Source organism: Aulonocara stuartgranti (genome assembly GCF_965226115.1).
Source record: "Aulonocara stuartgranti genome assembly, chromosome: 20".
NCBI classification, from domain to species: Eukaryota; Metazoa; Chordata; class Actinopteri; order Cichliformes; family Cichlidae; genus Aulonocara; species Aulonocara stuartgranti.
This window is the reverse complement of record NC_138956.1, coordinates 11069451-11092290: the sequence shown is the minus strand read 5'-3', so window position 1 is coordinate 11092290 and position 22840 is coordinate 11069451. Positions and strand designations below refer to the sequence as shown.

Here is a 22840-nt window from a genome sequence, read left to right as displayed (position 1 = left end):
CATTCAGCCCCACTGCCAAAACTGCATGAGTTAAATTCTTTATTAAAGTAACATTAGTGAATTGTTTTGGGGTTGTTTTTTTTTTTTCAAACTGAGCCATGACTAAATAACAAGTGTTTATACTGAATACTAGATGGCCAATGTCAAAACTACAAACTCCTCTTTGGTTGTTTTGACATTCCTGCAGAAGCTACTCATGTCTCCAGGCAGTATTTCAAAAGGCTGCAGACAGAGCAGAGCAAGGTGTCCTCCATACGATGTTTTGTCTTATTTTATTTAGCTGATCATTTAACCAGTTTGTTGTCGGTGGTTGAGTGCATTGCATTGTTCATTTAGGTGGAATCAGTCTTTATTGCATTGTCAGGGTAAAAGCTTCTCTATCCATACTTTAGCTTCTTCCCTCTAAAATACGTGTCTAAAGCCCTCTCATATTTACACAGCTTGATGTTGATGTTTCTGTTTTTCATCATGTTCTCATCCACATTAAAATTCCAACAAATAGTCTACCAAACACTGCAGCCATGCTGACGGCTGGTAAAACTAATATCGGATGGGTCTGTCTAGATGAACTGGTGAGAGAGAGGGGGCCCAGACAGCAGGCGCCCCGGCGACTGATTTTTTTGAGCTTTAATCTTCTTCCCACAGTGTCACTGGGTGTATCGAGCATTCGAGGATGTGGAAGAGCTACAAAGAGAGAGGGGTGCAGATGAGGAGGAGGACAGCCCTTTCAAGCCTTACCCAGTGGAGAATGGCTCTGACCACGAAGAGGACAAAAGCACCAATGGAACAGGTGAAACGTGTTGCTGTGAAATTGTTTGCAGTCTTTTGTTTTGCTTGGATTTAAAGTTTTATCAGTGTCGCAGTATGTCTTTGATTTCTGTATGAAGCTTTCAATCCCCAATTCCTTTGCGGTTTTTCCGCTCATGTCAGCTAGTTTCATTTCAGTCAGCAAAATGTATCTGAGCGAAATTAGTGCTGCTTTGGCAGCTTTTTGCCTTGTGTGTGAATCCAGATTGATTGCAGGCTTCATGCTAAAAACATGTGACCCTGCCAAAAACATTACATCAAAACATTATGTTCCGTCTACAATGCTTTTTTGTTTTTTGTTTTTTTCATTTGACTTCTGACTTGGGTCATATTCATCATGCCGCTAAAAGTGGCTTCAGCAGTAGGTAATTTGCTCTGGATATAGAAAATTCGCAGTTTGAAAATGACACTTCCGCACGCTACAGTCATAGGACGCCATTAAGTAATATTCAGTGTACACTTAGTGGCCAATTTTCCCACAGTGCTGGCAGGGTAAGCACACTTGACAGATGTGCAGCACACTGTGTACCTTTACATGTGTCATTACTAAAATGACTTAAAATGATATTGTGTTTTTTCCTCAGAGATTTTTATACGCACTACATTTTTGTTTTTTCATGATTTTGAAGTGATTTGAGTTTTTTTTAAACATGCACATATCATTTGATTTTTTCGGTTTTTGTATTTTAGTTGGTTATTTACTTTGAATGTATGTCAAGTATTTAATTGAAATCTGTGATCCACAGACTGCAAGCTGGGCAGACTCTCCCTGTGTGATCTGCCTCTGGTCAGTCTGACAGTTGATAACGTCCACTTGGAGCATGGCGTGGTGTATGAATATGTGAGCACTGCTGGCATCAAGAGCCACGTCCTGGAGAAGACAGTGGAACCCAAAGGCTGCTTCAGCCTCACTGCGAAAGTGAGTTTTGTCAAGATGAGAAGTTTGTTCAGCTAAAGCCTACATATGCATTTATCGTTAGACTGGTGGATAGTCATGCTAAATATTGCTTAAGTTTCAAACAGTAAAGTCAGCTTAATATTTTGTTTTTGCTTCTGGTTTCACTTACTGGAACTGGAAAGCAGAAAGTTTAGCTGGGGTAAAACTCAGCTGCCTTATTTCGCTGCTACGGCTAGAAATGCTAATTTGCCAGTGATTGAAATGGACTAAATCGGGTTCCTAAACTGTTATTGTCAAGGTGATCCATCGTCAGCAATTGTTCTTGTCTCTACAGATCCTGGAGGCGTTTTCTGGCGATGACAGCCGCTTCGTTCATAACTGCAGCCAGCTCATCTACCAGAACGACCGAGTCGTTACCATGCCTCAGTACGAGTTCAGACAAATCTGCGACACCAAGCTGGAGAATATCAGGAGGCGTATCAGCAGCTATCAGCAGGTATTGAGACATTCTTGTGTTTTCCCTTGAGCATAGATGTGAACACAGGAATGTTCAGTCATATTATTTTACTAAACACATTTTATTTTGTGACATGTGACTAAACGGTTCAGTGGAACATCCTTTTCTATAGCAATAAATTCACATTTTTGCTCCCCCCAAAAAAGACATGGCAATTTTTTTTTTTTACACTACTCCTATTGCATTAAATGCGTTTTGAGCAGCTTGGTGAAAGTGTGTTAAGAGTCTCACAAAATGCTTTTTCAAGACAGTTGTGTTTGTCGTGTAGACCACATGCCACTACCTGGTAAACACATTTTGATATTTGTCTTATTTTTTCCTGACATATTACACAGACTGTAAAAGAAATCATATAAAATCCAAACCCATTGAATTATTAAAAATAGCATCGCATCTAAGAAACATCGAGGAGCTTCATTCTGATAAGAAAGCTAATATCTACAATAATTAAATGCAAACTTTAATTAACTCAGTCGCTCACATACCAGAACCCTTATCAGAAGCTTTACGATATCATGAAGATGCAACAGTTGTAGTCATATCATTTTTTAATTCACTAAACTCATTACCTTCTTCTTCATGGCTTCTCCCATTTTGTTTCTCTTTTTCACACAGTTTGCTCTGGAACTGAGGAACAAGGTGTGGCCCTCTGTCAGGCAGGCTGGGGTTCGCCCTCACCCACTGGGCTGCATGGACTTTGTTCCCACCAACTGCCACATCAACTTGATGCAGGTCTCCTACCCCAAAAGCACTACCTCTGCCGGCAGGACTTTCAGCATCCGTTTTGGTCGTAAAAACTCCATCTTTGGCCTGGACCCCGACCAAGGTAGGAGCTGCGCACAGTCCTCTAACCAAGAAGATTAGAACAATCTCAACAGTGTCACATTTTCACTGCGTAAAGTAAGAGTTGCAGGGATTTATCCCTCTCATGGTAATATAGCTTACCACTAGCTCAGTGATCATTTTGATGCTTTGATGCATTTGATGCTGTGACTGGACCAACCCCAGCCTCCCAGTGTAACCAAAAAGGCCCAACAAGGATTCTCATGGTAAAATTAGATGAGTAGGTTGCTATTAAGACTCCATTAGCCCTCGGCCATTATATTCAAGTTACTGACATGAGAAGTGAGTGAATGATATAGGAAAAGACCTCAGTGCAGAGCAGGAATGTGTTCACTCTGTGGTGCGTTAGAGGTCACAGAGCAGAGGAAAAAAGTGAGTGATTTAGTTGAAATGGAAAGTAGAAGATGTTCAAGGAGAGAATAAAGTTTGGAAATACTTTTAAAATTTGGTTTTCAATAGGAATTTTAGAGGTTAACATGTGAACTTCTACTCTCAGGAAAGATGAAAAGGCAGTACAGCTGTCTAGACAGCAGACAGTCAGCATTGTTCCAAGATGCTCGGCCCCATCTTTCCTCTGAACACCAGCTGCCGGTCAGACATCTGCCAAGCACTTGTACTGATGAGATGTTGCTGTGGCTCTTTTTTGAAAGCTGTCGTTAGAGTTTGAACTGTCTTAGATCACCACGAGTATTAAATCTGTTTTCAGTTTTTGGATATGTCAGGTTATTACAGCTTAGCTTGGCATTCAACCCGGATAAACAGACTTCCTTTTACTGTGTATATTAGCTGAACGATGGTCTTTTTAAGACTTTGTTTTTCGTCAACACCAAATTAAGAACAGATAAGAGTATTGCTTCATAGCTTTTGAACATCTGGCACAGATGTAATTGTCAGAGCGTGAAGTCCTTTTCATTCAATCACCCGTAACATCTCTCCTCTCCTTTAGCACAACTGAACCCCATGTCCCACACTCAACATTGCATGACCAGCATGGGAGCTCCGTCCTGGAGCTGCTCTGGTTTGGATGGGGATGAAGCGGATGGCAGCGGGGAAGTGAATGTGGATGGAGGGGAGGGCTTGAATGATAGTCGCCACGGAGAAGGCGGTTTGAGTTTCCTGCTCAAACAGGAAGACACCGAGACACAGGACGCCTACATTTACTTGTACAGTCGTTTGGACGTTGCTGTGAGGGAAATGAAGCAGTATGTTGCTCAAATAGATGTGTAAGTATTACAGCTCGTATTCATCACGTTTAATTTAACAGCACTGAACCTTATTTTCACATAAATGTTTTCTTATCTTTTGAAGGTTATGCCTATTCTGCAGATGTTTTCTTCAATCACGTGTGCCACATATTAGAAAAAAGAAAACTTTTACTCACATCCATTCAGAAATTAGTCCCAGCATTACCGACCTTCTGCTGTTATCAGATATTTCCATTCCACTACTGTTTTTGAGTCGGCTATTTTCGTAACCTTCTCGCTGACATTCAGAGATCTCTGCGTGAAACGCTGTTATCCCCACAGCAGCCTGTCTTTGTCTGTCCTCCCTCTGCCTTGTTTAAAGCTGAGGATTTACAAAAGGAACATTCTTCAGGCCCAAAATATTTATGGGCCAGGCCCAGTACAGGAACAGGGAGTGAGGCCAGGATAACATCAAGAGAAAGAGACACATATTGTGTGTCTGTGCTGAGGAAGGGGTGTGACAATTTGAATGAATACATGTGTATGTTTTAGTTATGGGGGAGCCCATGCATTGTGTATTGTATTAGAAATGTAAGCATAACAGTGTCTTGACATGAAGACTTTAATTTGAATATAAATGATCAAGTTCTATAAAAGCTTTGAATATGCTAAAAACATAACACAAAATTATGGCATATATGTTATATAAATTATGATATATGCTCTGTATCATATGCTAAAGATATGTAGATAATGTCTCCAAGGTAAAGGGCAATATCTATATTTTGTTGTTTTCAGATATATTTGTTTATATTTTTTTCTCTAGGCTGTTGTCATCCATCACCGAGCCTACACAGCTCCAAGGAGAGGGCGGAGAGCCTCCAATCGATGAGGAAAATCAGCCGCCCGCCCTGGTCCCCTGTGAGGATGGATGTGACCAGGACAAAGTGGAGCAGGGCGGCACTAAACGAGTCTGCTTCAAAGTGAACGAGGAGGACCAGGAGGACTCCGGCCACGACACAATGAGCTACAGGGACTCCTACAGGTAAGTGCTTACTGAATATGCAGCTACAGGTTACAGTGTAACCTGGCATGGAAGCCTTAAACACACATTATTCAAAAAGCACCTGAAAAGGTAATAACAAGGCGCTGATAAGACACATTAGCTAAAGCTTCAAATAAACAGGCTTAGGTTGAAGACCCCCGGAAAACCATGAAGAAGAAGGCCTTGCTGGCTTGTTAGCCTATGGAAACAGGATATGCTGGATATGCTTAGGGAGCAAACTGCACTGTCTATCAAAGATGCTGGGGAAAATGGGATTTACTTCCATATTGGAAAACACAACTGGACTATATTCTAAAAACTTTTATCTTGCTCTTGATTTCAAACTGGCATATTAGAGCATACTTTCACCTTTTCTGTATATTTCTATTGCAAGTCGGCATGATATCATTTAAAGTGGTATTTACCTCATGGTTTTCCGGGGGCCTTCAAGGTATTTACCTCTCAAATTATATTTTCTACAATTTGAGACCTAAGTAGCTTATATATAACTCCAATATATAACTTGAAACACTTTGACCTTAATTATTTAAAGTAATATTTTCATTTCATTGTTTATTCATTCATCTGTTATAGCAGCATCACAGGTTAAAAACAACTCCTTAAAAACAAAAACAGCACTCTGAGACTCCCACTTTACTCCACAAACCTATAATGCTTCTCATTTCCCCCCTTTGGAGGCTATAATTCATTCCAGATGTTGCCATTTTAACTGAGATGCAGGGCTAAAAATGACTTCAAAATACTCTGGTTGAATCTGGTTATGTCATTTGCTTGTTGCAAGTTCATTCAGATGATTTTTTTTTTTGAGGAGTGTGTGTGTTCACTGAACAGAGAGCCACTGAGCCCCACCCTCCACCACCCACTAAGATATAGTTATTGGTTGTCAGTGCGGTGGGCTGGTGTATAATAAAGCGAAATGTTTGGGGCGCGGCCTCCTCACCCGCTCTGTCATTAAAGCCTGGCCACGTCGTGTGAAATGCAGCTACCTCATCGTAATAAAATGTATAGCAAAATGTCGGCTCTTCTGTGTGTGGTATAAACGCACGCTCATGCACTCACACTTGCACACAGAACTGTTTACTCAGGGTTTTTTGAGGCCAAGTAGGAAAAAAGTACTCTGGTCAAGGTAGCTGTACAAAGCTGCCTAGTGAATGTGGATGAATCATCCCACTTGTAAAATTTTGCATGTGATGAAAAGTGCTTATGTGTTTCACGTGTGGGTGGTGCTTTTTTTTAACGTTTTTGTCCAGCTGAGAGAATCAGGCAGTAAAGCCTGAGGTGGTGACAGACCACAGTAGAACTCAACAGCTGGAGGTCAGTGGCCAAGCGCAGCCTGTGACAGATGCAATGTTAGAGGAAGGACAGGGGAGAATGACTTTTACGCACACACGCACACACACACACACACGGTCAACAAAAAAAATGCAAAGGGGACTGGGGTGAAAAAATACACAAAGAAAATAGTGTTTGTTCCAAACTCTGCTATATTGTGTCTCCCATAAATCACTGCTTCTCTAGTGTGTGTGTGTGCATGTGTGTGGTGTTGTTCGTGCTGCTACATGTTGCTTACATGTGATGATGGTGGTGTAGAGAGCTGTAGGTGAGCATTTAGACTGAGATGTGGTAATCCACAGTGAGCGCTGTGTGGATGAGAGCGTCATCCATCAGTAGTGGATGTCTGATCGCAGGATAAAGTGTAATGATCTGCACTAGACCTTCTCATTAATGGGGAGAAGTGAACCCAGACACACACTAGCAAAATACTCATCTAAACCACTGAATCCCTTCCCTGTCTGAGTCCAGATTTTATTTTTTCTATCTAAAATGTCTCCAATCTACTTTTTCCAGGAAGCTCAGAGATTGTATCACCATTTTTTTCTTGTCCTTGCTTGCCTAATATGTAAATAAGCCTAAAAATCACCTATAATATGTATCTTTTCTAGGAAAATGTGCTAAAAATATATTAAGTGTCTATTTGATTATGGAAGAATATAATCATTCAAGCTGTTTTAGTGAATATGCTGACATTATTAGCATATTTTAAACCTTTTTTTTAAAAAATTGCATTGAATAGCACATAAATAGCGTATAACAAATGGCTACAGTTTAAGTAGGAATGTCAGAAGTTGCTAATGAGTTGTTCACTATCACCCCGCCTGTATTAACAATTAAAAAGATATCATCTTGTATATAATTTAATGTAAGTGAGACCATGAGAGCTGTGTGCAGAGGTGTGTTTGCGCTCCATTACTGCGGACAGGTTAATTATCACAGTCGTACTCACACTGTTGGCAGGAGATGTGTGAAGCTAAATTGGATGTCACCTTCTCTATCCATGTGTGTGTGTTTGCGTGTATGTGTGTTTGTGTGTGTGAGACAAAGGCAGAAGCCAAGTTTGCGTGCATGCCTCTGAATTCAGTGAGGAAATGCAGCTCCCTATAACGAATCAGATAGAAAAAGGGAATAATACAGTATAAAGAGAGGAACATATATCATTTTACTGTAAGTATGTGATATTGTTTTTGCACACATTTATGAGAAGCCAGTGGAGCACTCAAGCCAAGTTATCATTGTAGCACCTCTACGGTAGCCACCCCCACCATCCCAACAGCACAAATTTACATACATTGGACACCACAGAATAACCCAGCAGGTGATATCCAGGCTCCACTCCCCCCACTTTGTCACCCTGCCAGCCCAGATAATAGTAAAGCAACACAAAGCCTGTGATGGTGTTTTGTAGGTTGTAGTCGCTCGTAGGCCATTTGTCATGGTAATTCAGCTTGTGAATCATTCTGAGCTTCTCTGAGGGGGATTGCAAGCGTGCTCACTTAAAGCCATGTATAATTTGAGCCACATAAATCTTCCACTTGCTCCCGGTAATCATGGTGAATCACATCGATGTATGACTATAAATACCAGCCCCGCTAAGGCTGAAATTGTCTCCGCACACCAGCAAAGGAAGAAAGGAATACAGTCCCAACTAAACGTGAAAACTAGGAAAAGAAGTTGTTCATAAAAGCGTCTTTGTAAAGTGGAGAGCTCCATTTTATGCACACGCGATTTATATCCGATTTATTTGGGAATCTGATATAGCTACAGTTTTACTGAATGCAGCTCTGTGTAAGGCAGCAGCAGTTGTTGTTGTTGTGAGAAGCGTTTAATTGCCTTTGGTTTCATATACTGTAAATCAGAAAAGGCATTTACAATCACAAGGATTATTTGGCAGCATAATTACTAGATGCAGCTTTCCAAATTCTCTCTGTGGTTTAAGAACGGAATGAGCCCTTTTTTCCCTAATGCTTTTTAACTGGGTGCTACTTGTGTGTGTGTGTGTGTGTGTGTGTGTGTGTGTGTGTGTGTGTGTGTGTGTGTGTGTGTGTGCTCATTGTTACAGTGAATGCAACAGCAACAGAGACTCTGTCCTTTCCTACACCAGTGTGCGAAGTAACAGCTCTTACCTGGGGAGTGATGAGATGGGATCAGGTAATAAACGGCTTTAAGTTGATCTGTGCATGTGTAAATAAGCAAGGTGTATTTAATGTTTTGACTCTCCTCCACATTGGATTTTACACCACACACTGATCAGATCAGATCCGATGTTGGAATGAAAAGCCAGCTCAAAGGAAAAAAGAAGGATCTCTGTTCCAAAGTTAATTGGATATAAATAATATAAGCTAGGCTTATGCAAACATACACTTCTGGATGCTTAAAAACAAGAAATAAAGGATATTTCCGTAAGAATAAATCTGTGTGAGCCGTCTCATGATTTACTCTGTGCTACCTTGTTTTTCCCAAGACACAGAAATCCTCTAGATATAGCTTGGAGGTGACTGTGGCTGGATATTATAGAAGCTGCATTTCATTTAAAGCCACAATAATGTGCAGCGAGCCAAGTATGTGTCCACTGCTATTTATTGCTTTGTTTTTTATCAGCGTTAAGTCATGAACAGCTCACGCTGAGATGTTGCGTTGTAGCCTTCATTCGGTCTAATATGATGCTCAGGTCAGATTTTGCAGTGACAGATGGAGAGAAGTGTGTTTTAATAAGCCCAGATGGTCGAATAAAAATTAATACTTGTTGTAGAAAGTGTGATTATTGCCTCTCATCAGCTATTTGCTTTTACTCTCAACTAGGGGACGAGCTGCCGTGCGACATGAGGATTCCCTCTGACAAACAGGACAAGCTGCACGGCTGCCTCGAGCACCTTTTCAACCAGGTTAGTTCGACCGTTGAGTTCGGAGTAAGTAAGTAATTCCTGATTAACTTGGAATTTTTTGCTGTATTTCCCCAAAGTGCTTTGCCTAAGCCCAGGCCTAACTCTAACCCTAGTTTTTAAACAGACTTTAAACTCAGCCACTAGATGTAGAAGTTAAAGATGAAGAAACAGGGAACACACATGTCAGCATTAACCATTTGGAACAGATCACTGTGATGGTAATCAGTCGGCATCTGGGCTGAGTTACCTCATGCGGCTTGCTGTCCTCTGTTCGGGATTCTGGCTTTCTCTCTCATCTCATGACTTCCTTTCTTTCTCTGTTCTCCACTCTGTCTCCTTGAACACGCACAAGCTTTCACTGATGCACAGACTAAGTTGAAGACATGCGTCCGTCGTTTCATCTCTTCTTGATGTCCTTTGATTCCCTGCTGGTGGAGTTGGGGGGTGATAGGGGCACAGCTACTTTGGCTGCAGTAGTTCTTTGCACATGTAAACAGCAGCTCAGGGGGCCTGCTAACACAAGCCTTGTTGTTGTTAATTCTGGAAAACCTTTGCCAGAAGTTACTGCAAAGTTCTGTGTGTGAGCTTGTGTGTTTGTGCTTGAGCGGCGCAGAAATAAAAGCGGTAGTTAGAAAAGAATGAAAGGTGCGTGGAGTCTGAGGCAGTGAACTAGAAGAAAAACTGGCTTCATTAACTGAGTGTGTGCATGCTTTTATTCCTGCACGCAGGTTGACTCAATCAACAGTCTGCTCAAAGGACCCGTCATGACCAAGGCCTGCGAGGAGACCAAGCACTTTTATTCTGACCACAGCCAGCCAGGTACAGATTTGTTTGTGTGTGTAAGCACTGTCGAAAGGTGTCACTACGGTTCTGTCAGAGAGCTGGCGCACAGGCTTACAAGTTCTCTGGTTTAACATGAACAGAGTTTCGCCAAACCGAAGACTGGACTGTTCGCTGTCGTTACGTTATCCATAAGAACATCCAGGAAGACCCTTGGAACCTGCCCACCTCTATCAAAACCCTGGTGGAGAGCCTACAGAGATTTGTGGATGGTTAGTAGAAAACGCATACGTGCATGCATGCCACGTGTTCATATACAGTTACAATCTCTCACTCCGTCTTGTTTTTTCTTCTTTCTTTATAGATGGAAAGAATCAGATCCTCCTGGCTCTGCTCAAGTGCACAGGTAGAGCAGTGTGTCACTGGTAGAAGAGAAAATCAGTTTATATTCAGATCAGCTCAGCAGCAGATAATCAGACTAGGTTCAATCCAGTTCTAATTTTCCATAAAATTAACAGAAGAGGTGGACCGTGCAGTCGCCCAGCAGAACTCAGGTCTTAAGCAGCCAGAAAGGTCTCAAAACAGGAGCATTTAAAATTATTCTAACAGCTCTTTGCATATGAGGTCATCCATCATATGAACTTACAGCCAATTTCACATCAGGAATTCTGCAAATCTTTAAAACCTCATTTTAAGGATCCCATACATACACATGTATATTTATGTAGGTTTATTTAGAAAGTAATGAACACATTTCCAGTGCAATCAAATCGTACAAATCATTAAATCAAAGTTTTAGCATCATTTTTGTCAAAAAGGTCATAATCAGATGTGTGACTATGTGCTGGAATGAAGATTGGTTTCAGAGCACAACATACTCCAGTCTGAACTTTCTCCAGTGACATATGGCATTAGTTAATGGCAGATATCCTCTCATGGTATTCAAGCCAATAGAATCAACTGTAAGCATTAGAGCAAGTTCAGGATATGTAATAAGAGAGGTTACAGTAAGACTGGATACCTTACCCTCTCCTCCACAGTGAACTTCCTTTTTCTGCTGCAGATGTTGTTTTATGTTGTTCTCTTTGGTTTCATTGCTTTTTTTCACCCACTTCAACTCCTCATAAGTCCCTAGTCGCGTGCCCCCTGAACTCTCTATGTCACTGGCGTTATCATTCCTTTCTTTCTCCCCTACCAATACCAGACACATCTCTGCAGCTGCGAAGGGACGTGATCTTCTGCCAGGCGGCGACGGCTGCTCTGTGCACGCTAGCCGAACAGGTGCTGACTGCACTGCGTTCTCGCTTCAACAATGCCGGCGAGTACCAAGAAGACGGCAAGGAAACCAGCCGCAAGTGGCTAGAGCAGATATCCGCCATTGGTATTTTGCTGCACTTCCAGTCCACGCTGGCTCCGCACCTGGTGAGGACAAGTTTTGTATTTTTGTTTGGTTCTTAGAAAGTTGGCTACATAGCGTTGTAGTTTGCAAATTTGCCTACTAAACCCAAAGATGCTCAATTCGAGCCTGGGAAGAGGCACGAATCCCTTGGGGGACTGCCTCAGTGAGGGCATCTGATCTAAAAACCTGCCAAATCAAATATGCAGCGCTTCCTGCTGTGGTGAGTGCTCATGAATGAGGAAGCAGCCGAAAGTAGCTTTATTTACCTATTAGGGGAAAAAACAACAAGGTTCATAGTTTGGCGTAAATTTTAAATAATAACTTTCCTGTTGCAGCTTTTTCTTATTGTGTGTGTGTCTTTCTGAATCAAATACTCTGAAGTCTGTATGACTTTGTAGCCGCACAGCTGTCACCACAACTACCCAAACTCTTACTCTGGTGCAACATCTGAGCTTTCTTTCTCTCCTCGGGCAGAAAGAGGAGCGGACCATGCTGGAGGACACCAAGGCGGCCCTGTCAGATTTGGACAAAGTCACTGTGTTCTTCAGGCAACTGGAGGATGAGTGTCTAGTAGCAAGTAAGAGACTCCCATCAACAAAGACTGACTTGCCTCATTCAAAGCGCACTGGCGTTAATGAGCAGCTGTATGGTTTCACCAATTCTGAATGAACTTCTATTGTGTGGATGCGTGGTCGCTGCTTAGGGTGAAATTGCCATTATGCCACTGCAGATTTCATTTTCTTTTCCATGAAGAGCCGCTGAAAAGGAACTCAGACAGATCTGTGGTGACTCCATAAATCACCTTAAACAAGGGCAGAGCATTTCAGATATCAAGGTCGCCTCTTTTAATCTTTATTGCTGCTGAGAGGCACTTGACATATGTCACATAAGCACCCCTATAATATAAAAACAATATTGAAGTACTTAAGAACACAAATTGCAGTATGCGGTATATTGGAGTAATATTTCTTTGAACCATGATAATAGTAAGCTTTCTCCTGCCAATTCACCAAAGGGTCCAAGCATTTATTATAGTGCAGTGCTGTAGTTTCAGCTGAGGATGCAACCAGGTTGTTCAGAGTGGGCTTTGTGGACATCTTTACATAACTGGGTGCATTTGTGGCTTTAATAAGCTTGGTATCTGCATTCACTAAAGGTGCTCTGGGTTACCGGAAACCCTTAAAGTCAAAGATACAAAGGATGACTGCATCGTGAATCGCTCCTCTTTTCAACAGCCTCAATGTGGCCAGCAGAGATTGCTGCTCAAAGGAAAAGCGCAACGTGCACTTCCCATTTTAAAAGGCAAATCTGTGGATGAAGCAGGAATTTGCTATTCTGTGTTCATGCTTGGCTGGAGAAAATATTTTGTGCACATTTGCATGTATTTTACACAAAAACATCACTCAGTGCATGCACTAACGTATTGCTATCGGTCATTAGTATTGTATTCCTTATGTATGGCAGGTATGTGGGGATAGATATACTTTACAGGTCCAGTCTGGTACAGTTTGCTATTAAAAAATGTTAATGTTAACCAAGCTTCTTTGCTGACATCAGCTCAGACTGCTGCAGTGCAGGTAGATGGTTTTTGGCGTCACAGTCCATTGGACACTATTGATTTGCTAACAGCATTTTCATAGGGATGAGAGGTATATGTAAGGTACAGACGTTTAAGCACCACAGAGTCTGAAGGACCTTGAAAGGATCACAGCCAATTCCACAAGGTTATTGCTTGGTAGGTTCTCTAGAAAAAAGGATTGACCCCAGAGGTCACGCAGCAAAGGTCGTTTTTTTTCCCATTTTCTGACAAGTGCTCATGTATCACTGCTAGAAAAGGTTAGGAGAATTGAGCACAAGTCAGCTTCAGATTTATAAATGATTACTTATCTCATATTTTTTTTATAGATTCATCACAATTTCTTTCAAACTTACAATTTCTAAAAATGTGCCAGATATTGATGCAATTTAAAGGGTTATTACAGAAATCAGGTGCCTCTGTTTATTTGTCCTGCACATGGATCTGGCAGTCTGTCTGTGTTTATAAATTAGAATGCAGTTATTTGCAAACCTCCACTCATCTGTGTGAAAGTGATTGCAGCCAGTGTGAGTCAGACTGCAACTGGTCGGAGACCCGTTGCCTCCCACCTCGCTGTGCAGCTGCCTTGTGATCAAAAGTGGTCGCCCAGAGGTTGACAGTGTTAGCAGCTAGCTGCCATGAGAACTTGGAATCAGTCACCAAATGAAAAAACCCTGAAAATAAATCAAATAATTCAATAAATTCAATCTTCAGTGAGGTTACTGTGCTAAGTTTTTCTTTTAGCTTTTGATTTAACACCCAGCTATTAATGAACTCTTAATATGTGTTTGCTAGACATATGCAGCATTACATTTTAGTACACAATATCTAAATGTATTAAAATGTAATGCAACACGCTTTGCATGTTTTCATTTTCAAGAAGGGCACGCCTACACCTTCTTTGTTTCTTGTTTTTTTTTAACTTCTCCCTCATCTCTGTATGTGTGTTGCAGACACACCAGTGTGTTACCAGGTGGAGGGCACCAGGCATGCCCTGAGGGTCACCCTTTACCTGGACAGCTGTCACTTCAATGAGCTCCCCAGTCGGCTGCAGAATGGAGGCAGCCTCAAACTCCACACTGTCCTGTTCACCAGAGGTAAGAAAGGCAAAGAACATAATTCCAGGGTGTAGTTCAGCTAGTAAAACATGACGTAGCGCTGGCAAGTAGAGCCGAGTATCTACTCAAAACCTTTTACTGTGGAACAAGCAACAAATCATACAATGCATCAGGCACAAATTCACTTATATACATTACACATATAGCCTTGGATCATTAAAACACTCAATGCACCATGCAGCCTTTCAGCCTCTTACACATGTGCGTTTCCTTAGAACTTTATTTGATTTTATTAAGTTAGACTGAAGCCTTGTATTGACCATTTAAAACACTCACTTTAGCGCTCCCTGAGTCTTTGTCAGCCTAGTATGAAAGTAAAGCATTATACCAGTCTGCCAGTTAGCTGCTAATTTTCCATGCACGAGTCCTCATCGGATCATTAATCTCATGAGAGACCCCATATTGTTTACCGTGTATTTCCGAATACAACAGTGCTCCAAAACATTTAGTAGTGCAGATTTGCAGATGAACATCGCCACCTACTGGAAAAGAGTCTTGACTGCAGCCTATGGGGAAGCACAGTGATATATATATATAATGAGGATATATTTTTGTCACATATATGCACACTCACACACGCAAACGTTACATTAAGTTAAAGTCATAGGCCAGGGGTCAGCAACCTTTAACACCCAAAGAGCCATTTGGACCCGGTTTCCACGCAAAAGAAAACACTCAGAGCCGCAAATACTTTTTGACATCTAAAATGAAGACGACACTGTATATATTGTTTTTTACCTTTATGCTTTGTGTGAACAACTGAGGTGTGTTGCTTATGAAATCCATGAAGTGCTACAGAGAAAATTACATTTTATTTATGTAATTAACACATTTTGAACTCTTAAAGAAATATAACAAAAGGAAAGACAAAAAAACAAAAACTGTTGTGAGCCGCCATCCTCATATCGCCTTTGGGCTTTTGGAGCCTTGACCTGATTTTTTTTTTAAAAATGGAAAAAAAGCACTATGCTGCTAAAAAATGAAAAAATGGATATTTGCAAAATTCTGCCTAAATATGTATTTTACCTGGTTAATGTGTGTGGCGGGGTGTGGTCTGCAGCGCTGCTGCAGGGGAGACGGACGCATGTGAGCGGCACCTGCAATCACGCCTCGCCGCCTTAACGTCTGTGCTATCTATGCTGTTGTGTTGGTGTGTGTCAAGTTGTGAACTGAAAAGCTACAGCCGGCTGTATGCGTACAGCAACCGTGTGTGAAAAGTGGTCGATAAAGAGAAGCTGTAAAGCATGTTCATGGAAACATCGTCGGGTCTGCAGACGATGCTCTAACACCAAAAAATAAATAAATAAAAACCATTTATCCAGTTATTAAATACAGTCCTTATCTTTAAAATTGTTAGTTAACCCAATTACATTTGAGCCTGAAAATGAGAGACTGAATAAAAGGGCTGCAATTCCTAAACCAAATCCCTTGAATTATAGTTGGAAGTTTACACTTGAGTCATGTGTGGACTGTTTGGTTTGAGTTCTACTGTGGTGGTGCACAGAGGCAGTGTTATAAAACGTGTGTCATTCTCTAAATATTCATAGATCTAACTATGTGGCTTCTATTTTTCCAGCTTTGGAGCGTCCAGAGGGAGCGTCCCAGCAGGACTGCGTTGCCATGGAGGACTTCCAGCAGCGCACTAATGCTGTTTCACTGGAGAAAGTCAAGGCCTACTACCGCAGGCTCAGGTACCTGTTTTACTCTTCACTACCGCTCTTCACTGGCTTTCCTGGCACTGAAGATGTGTTTCACCTCAAGGGGAGAGTTCACCCTTTGGTGTTGCATAACAAGCAGAAACTGCACTTTGTATATTACATATGTGAAAGTCAAGCTTTCAAGGTCAGAACTTAATCATGTATCCAGAGGAGTCCTTGAGCAGTTCCCACATGAACGAACAGGATTTAGCTACATATACAGCAAAATGACTGTGGTACTGTTTCTCAAGTAGTAACGTGTTGAACAATATAAATGTTAACTCTTGAAGTTTTAATGGTTTATGATTGAAGATGTGCTATATCTATTATATACCAGTGTTTTTTACATCGTGTGTGGTCACTGATATGTGCACCCTAATTCCCAGAAAGTGATTCAACAATGCGGCATTAATAAATTATGAAATACTCAGTTTAGCAGTTACAAAATCTGTAGATACTAGATGAGTCAGCTCTCCAACGAAAGTGAGTCACAGGATGCAAATCAGTAATTTTTCCAACCCGATGAAGAGTTTAAAAAACTGAGAACGTAATCCTTCTCTCCTCACAGAGCTTTCTATTTGGAGAAGTCAAATCTCCCTACAGACTCCAACACCACAGCAATGAAGATAGACCAGGTAAATATATACTGTTTTTAACCTTGATGAGTTTATAGTAGTCTGTATGGTCTTTTCATATGTAGCATCTGTCTAGTTATTGTAACATAAGTCAATTTTTTATATATATATATTGTTGTGACTGAATGTAAATGCAAGCACAGATACTGGGCCTTGAAGTTAGAGACCTTCAACCAAGCATTTCCAAAGTAAGATGAACTGGTGTGTCATTCCCTCCACCGGAAACTCCTCCATAGCTTGTCAAGACCCTCCCCGTTAACTCCAACTAACCCCAGCAATTATAGATGGTGTCCATTTGAACTTCTAGTGTCCCACACTGACTGTAGTTGAAATAGATTGCAGTAATTAAAACTGAATAGATCATAGTTTTAATATAGAAAGAGAAAGACTGCAGATTTAGACTTTCTTGTGTTGTATTTGATGGTTGTTTTCTCCCCATTTCTGTTCTCCATCTTACAAGTCAGTTACTCTACTAGTCCCATGTTTTAAAATATTTCACATGAATATAATTATATTATTTTGGAGTGTTCTGTTCACTTCAATACATTTTTTTGTCTTGGTAATGAGAGACTTTTTAATTTGCTTGGTTTGAAAGCGATTTAAAAAGTCAACAGTAGTCTAAGCGGCTTGTTAAGGTGACGTCTTTTGTGATGTGTTATTGAATCATCTTGTTAGCAGTGCATTTAACGGCTAACCTTCCCTGACCTTTACTTCCTCCCGCCTCCCCGTAGCTGCTGAGACCCCTCAACACGCTGGACGACCTTTGTCGGCTAATGCAGTCGTACATCAACATGCGCCCGAATGCCCAAGGCCACCAGTCAGGTGTCAGCGTGCTGTGTGTGTCCTCTGAGCTGTGTAACCGCCTGGGAGCCTGCCACATCACCATGTGTGGCACAGGGATGCAGAGGTCAGTGTGGCACCACACCACAGAATTATTATGCTGCTTTTGTTGTGTCACTGGACTGTCAGACTGCATAAAAATAACACAGTGCAGAGTCAATGACATGCCCCATTGGAACCTCACAAACTCATCCTAACCTCGCCATTCAAATTCATTTTACTTCATTTTTGGGTTTATTGCAGAGGAACACACACTATTAATCACTGGCCTTCATGTTCTTTGCAGATGTACTCTGACTGTGACACTGGAGCAGGCAATGATCCTAGCCAGGAACCATGGCCTCATACCGCGCTGCATCATGCAGACCATGGACATAATGCGTAAACAGGTAAACCTTTAAGAAGATCTCAGTCCTGTTAAAATCAAGACTATAAAATATGAGTCAACTATTTTATTATATAAAACAAGAAACACTTGGAGAGCACAATCCTTCGACAGGGCAGCGCACTCTCTGGGCACTATTTACTTTTAAGGAAACAGTGTTGCATTTTTTTGTATCTTGTTTTTATTGTTCTCTTTATACTTTAAGAAGTTTGTTGGACAGTAGCGTGACAGGTGTTTGTTTGGATTACAAAAGCACAATGTAGGAGTACGTAAGGCATAATAGGTACTGATTTGTAAATATCTGGACATGAATAACCTGAGCTTCTTAGATAATATTTTACTACAGTATATTTTTAACCAACTAGGCAGCTAATTTTTTCTCTTGACAACACTTTCTCTAAAGATATAACATACTTTGGGGCCAACCTGAAAGAAAGGCAGAGTAGTGAAATGTAAAGGTGAGCTCAGAGGTCAAATGTGGCATGATATTTGGATGTCATACTTACAATGTGATGCTGAGAATCAAAGTTTGACCTTGTTTGAGCTTGAGGAAGAGGTCAGAGGTCCAAACTAACGTGATATTTGGAATCCCCATATACACTATATTGCCAAAAGTATTAACTCACCCATCCAAATCATTGAATTTGGGTGTTCCAATCGCTTCCATGGCCACAGGTGTATAAAATCATGCAGGTAGACATGCAGACTACTTCTACAAAAGTAGAGCTATGAAGTTGTAGGCCTTGTAACATCACAGAGCGGGGTCAGCGGATGCTGAGGAAAATATTGTGAACACGTCACCAACTTTCTGCAAATTTTCTGCAGACCTCCAAACTTTCAATTCAATTCAATTCAATTTTATTTATATAGCGCCAAATCACAACAAAAGTCGCCTCAAGGCGCTTCATGTGGCCTTAAGATTAGCACAAGAATAGTGCATAGAGAGCTTCATGTTATGGGTTTCCATGGCCAAGCAGCTGCATCCAAGCCTTACATCACATAGCGTAATGCAAAGCATCAGATCCAGTCAGATCCATGTAAAGTACGCTGCTACTAGACTCTAGAGCAGTGGAGATGTGATGAATCACGCTTCTCTATCTGGCGATCTGATGGACAAGCCTAAGTTTGGCGGTTGCCAGGAGGATCGTACATGACTGCATTGTGCCAAGTGTAGTTTGGTGGAGGGGGGATAATGGTGTGAGGTTGTTTTTCAGGAGTTGGGCTAAGCGCCAGTTCCAGTTAGTTAGTTTAAGGTGAAAAAAGTTCTGACATGGTAACAAAAGACTGGCAAAGACATTTAATGCTAAAAAGCACAACTACAACAGCGTAACATAAACGAGTACAACTGAGTATCTAAGAAAAGCAGAGTGGTTGAGAATTAACGATAGGGAGAGGTTCTTTGCATCAATTTTGCTAAAGAGAACAGGGACCACTCAGCGGTGTTAGTGCACAAATGGCCTGCCGCCATGATGATAAGTGGACGTGTCATGTGTAAAGGCGCTATTAAAGCTGAAACAAACATGCACATCATAGAAAAATCTCTGCTGACATTCAGGCAAGGTCTTATATTGAACAACATTCTGCACACATTGCAGATGCATGGCACCGCATTAATTGCATTTACTGGCATTTAAAAATTGTTTTCAATATTTTTCCAGTGAAAGGAACTTTTAATGGTCATCAATCTAATTATACAAACAACCAAACAAGAAATATGTATAGATTATTTTGTTAGTTTGAAATGCAATCTTTTAGGACTTATTTAAATAGACAGCAAAGTTCAATTTAATTGAGTTGATGCGTGAACACACTGGATCAGAAATCCTATGTAGCTCCCTTTGCTGGACATTTAAGAGCATGTTGTAGTATATTATAGAACAGTAATGAGCAGTTCTAAACCCAACTTTTCATTATTTGTCAGCAATTAGCACTTCTGTTTTTCATATTTTACTGTTATTAATTTTTCATATTGCATTTCGTTTGTTTCTTTCCATGCCTCTGTCATAAAATACGAGCACACGGAGAGCTTTCTGTGTTTAATCTTTTAATGGCAGTCAAGCTGTCTGTTATGTTGAGCTTTTAGCTTATATATTTTCTCTCTTATAAGGGGGCAAGAGTTGAGCTGTCTGCTAAAAATCTCAAGGTAATGGACCAGATGCCTCCATCAGCTCCAAGGTACTGAATGAAACCATTTCTAGGCACCTTAAGCCATGCCTTTCAGATAATTGCACTGTTTATATGTAATCTGGGTGGATTCCCCTCATTTGAAGTTTTGCTTCTTTTTTTTTAAAACAGGCTCTTCAAGCTATGTTTGCCACCCTCAGATGGAGACCTCTAAGGATACTGTCACTTCAGCAAAGTCATCACAGAGAGGGTGAATGAGGAACTGATGATGACAGGAGCATAGAGACACTGGCAGTGGAAAACCTTTGCCTCTCCCCATTGCCCCGCTTACACAGGGATCATTCCGGCGTGGATACCACTAGAGTCTTCAGAGCACCTACAGTGAGACTGATGCAACCTGAGTCTCAGGACTAGTTATGTATTATTTTACTGGAGCTAACCATATAGAAGCATTATTCTGTTGGCTCTCTTTCCAAACCATGTCGACTTAACAACCGGTTCAAAATATTCACAACAATACGAAAAATGACGAGGCCCCATAAAGACAATATCCACAGTGGTTATTCTCACAGTTGAGCTTGTATTATTAACTGGATTAACCAAACTACCTGTAGCTGACTGTCATCCTAAATGCAGACATTTCATTTTGCCTTGGACTGCAAAATCCAGAGAGTTGCGTGTTTCTCTGTTCAGGCTGGCGTTCCCCAGGGCTCAATGTGTGGACCCCGAGTGAAGTAGAATACTTGAATGCCCTGTAATTCATATAAGATGCAGAAAGTTAAAGATTAGACAGAGAAATGGAAGTAGGGATTGAGGGGCAGATGAAGATGGCATGGGGGTGGGGTGGGATTGCTGCATGTGGTTACTGTGCAATTACTGTAGGTTTAGTGTGAGTACTGTATTACTGCACTATATGAAGAATAGTTATTTATTGTGTCCAAGAAGGAGCGTTTTATCGCCTACTTATACTATATCGGGTATTAAAAGAATCTAAAAGCATTCCAGCCTACGTATTGAACAGTATTTAAAGGACCAATGGCATGCCGTCTTTTGGATGTAACTGCTCTGGTGTATTTCATTTTATTTATGTGTTACATTAATCTTCAGGGAGTGCAAGGGATGGATGTACTGAAGCTAGCTAATCAGAATCAGGACAAAGGAAGAAACTATACAAGGTTGTTTCTCAACAAGCAGCCAAGTTATCAGGATACTGTTAAATTATTAATATATTAATTCAAGTCTTCTAGTTGAAGGATAACCTTCACTTAACTAAGACACCTTTTGATTTTTTGTTTTTTTCAATTGGCTTTTATGTTGTCTCGAAACGATTGTGTTAACTTTAGGTATTAAAAGAAGCACAAAAATTGGTCCATTCAGTGTTAGAAAAAAAGTACTGTATGCAGTTTGCTGGTGATGTGAACAAAGGGACTGTTTGATGACTGAAAAAACCCAGTAACATTAGTTTACTGACCATTTTATTATTATTATTTTGTACATACAAGCTGTAGCAGTGTCAGAGGGAGGGGGAGTGAGGTCGTGTAAATTAAACTGGATGATATTTTATGGAAATAATATAGTATATAAAACCTTTTTGTATGTTTAACTGTGCATTTAAAGAGAACCTGATTCTCTTTTTTAACTGTAACCTCACTGACAACTTGTTTCTGACTGTTAAAAAAGGTTTGACATGGATTTCAAGGACCTCACTTGACATTACAGCAGGTCATGTGATCTTTTTATTTTTTTATTTGGTTCATGTTGGAATAGTCCCTACACATCCCTTGGCAGTAGCATTACCAACACAAATTGACATCCATCAGTTGGCATATAAAACCCATGGCTATTTGCATTGTTTTAGTTTTCTTTCTCAAACGTTGCTCTTAACCCGAGCACTGTAAATATGATAAAACTCCCAGTGCAGCGTTAGTTATCATAACCTGGTCTTAACTGTGCTACCGGTTCAAATTAGCTAATGATTGCAGCATATCGGTGTAGCAGGACATACATGTCACTGATTACACATGTACTTACATTATTCTAATGTTTCAAATTGTATATACTTTACCTGCAATTTTTTGTTGCTTGCAAATAACTGTAAAAAGGATTTTTGTTGTTGTTGTTGAAACTTTCTAAAAATTATCATTGTAAATGGAATCTTAACAAGCTAGTGAATAAAATGTTCTCAGTACGACAAACTTTTCAGCGCAGCAGTATTGTTGGCTGATCCAGTGGCGGCTGGGATGTCCTTCGGGATATTTTATTTTCATTTTGATGTTTGTTTGTTTCTTTAACCCTTTCTTCTTTACAGTGGACCCTATGTATGTGCTCCGTGTAAGTTTGCATGAGTCAAAAAGATGATTACATCTTTATGCTTTCACACCATGACAGCAGGCTGTGACTAAGTAATACCATTGTGATGGTTTCTTTTTTCATCTTACTCATTCTCATATTTGTGCTTGATGTCATAGTGCATATAATCTGGTGTCATTTGAATTAAAACAAAAGATCCAGTAATCTGCTAATCATTTAACTCTTATAGTTAACTGAAAACAACAGCGACAAAATAAGAAATGCTTGAGCTGGAAAAAGTTCTGACATGGTAACAAAAGACTGGCAAGGCCGTTTAATGCTAAAAAGCACAACTACAACAGCCCAGTAACATAAACGAGTACAACTGAGTATCTCAGAAAAGCAGAGTGGTTGAGAATTAACTATAGGGAGAGGTTCTTTGCATCAATTCCGTTAAAGAGC

The 22840-nt window shown here is 40.6% G+C and overlaps 1 protein-coding gene across 3 annotated transcripts in view; it reads left to right on the top strand.

Annotated features, from left to right (window-relative positions):
* The window catches only part of prex1 (phosphatidylinositol-3,4,5-trisphosphate-dependent Rac exchange factor 1), a 79057-nt gene extending 56702 nt beyond the window's left edge, over positions 1–22355 (top strand). For 2 of the 3 annotated variants that reach the window (XM_082519664.1, XM_082519663.1), the window contains exons 21-40: positions 646–790; positions 1554–1726; positions 2040–2201; positions 2838–3048; positions 4012–4288; positions 5076–5294; positions 8713–8801; positions 9453–9535; positions 10264–10354; positions 10459–10587; positions 10680–10721; positions 11520–11737; positions 12189–12291; positions 14244–14387; positions 15985–16099; positions 16674–16740; positions 17472–17647; positions 17867–17969; positions 20073–20140; positions 20261–22355. In XM_082519664.1, coding sequence (XP_082375790.1) covers positions 646–790; positions 1554–1726; positions 2040–2201; positions 2838–3048; positions 4012–4288; positions 5076–5294; positions 8713–8801; positions 9453–9535; positions 10264–10354; positions 10459–10587; positions 10680–10721; positions 11520–11737; positions 12189–12291; positions 14244–14387; positions 15985–16099; positions 16674–16740; positions 17472–17647; positions 17867–17969; positions 20073–20140; positions 20261–20303 — 2658 coding nt within the window. In that variant the 3' untranslated portion in view covers positions 20304–22355. Of the gene's footprint in view, positions 1–645; positions 791–1553; positions 1727–2039; positions 2202–2837; positions 3049–4011; positions 4289–5075; positions 5295–8712; positions 8802–9452; positions 9536–10263; positions 10355–10458; positions 10588–10679; positions 10722–11519; positions 11738–12188; positions 12292–14243; positions 14388–15984; positions 16100–16673; positions 16741–16883; positions 17159–17471; positions 17648–17866; positions 17970–20072; positions 20141–20260 lie in introns of those variants that run through there. The other variant, XM_082519665.1, reaches the window with a different exon arrangement.
* Positions 22356–22840: the final 485 nt, after the last annotated feature.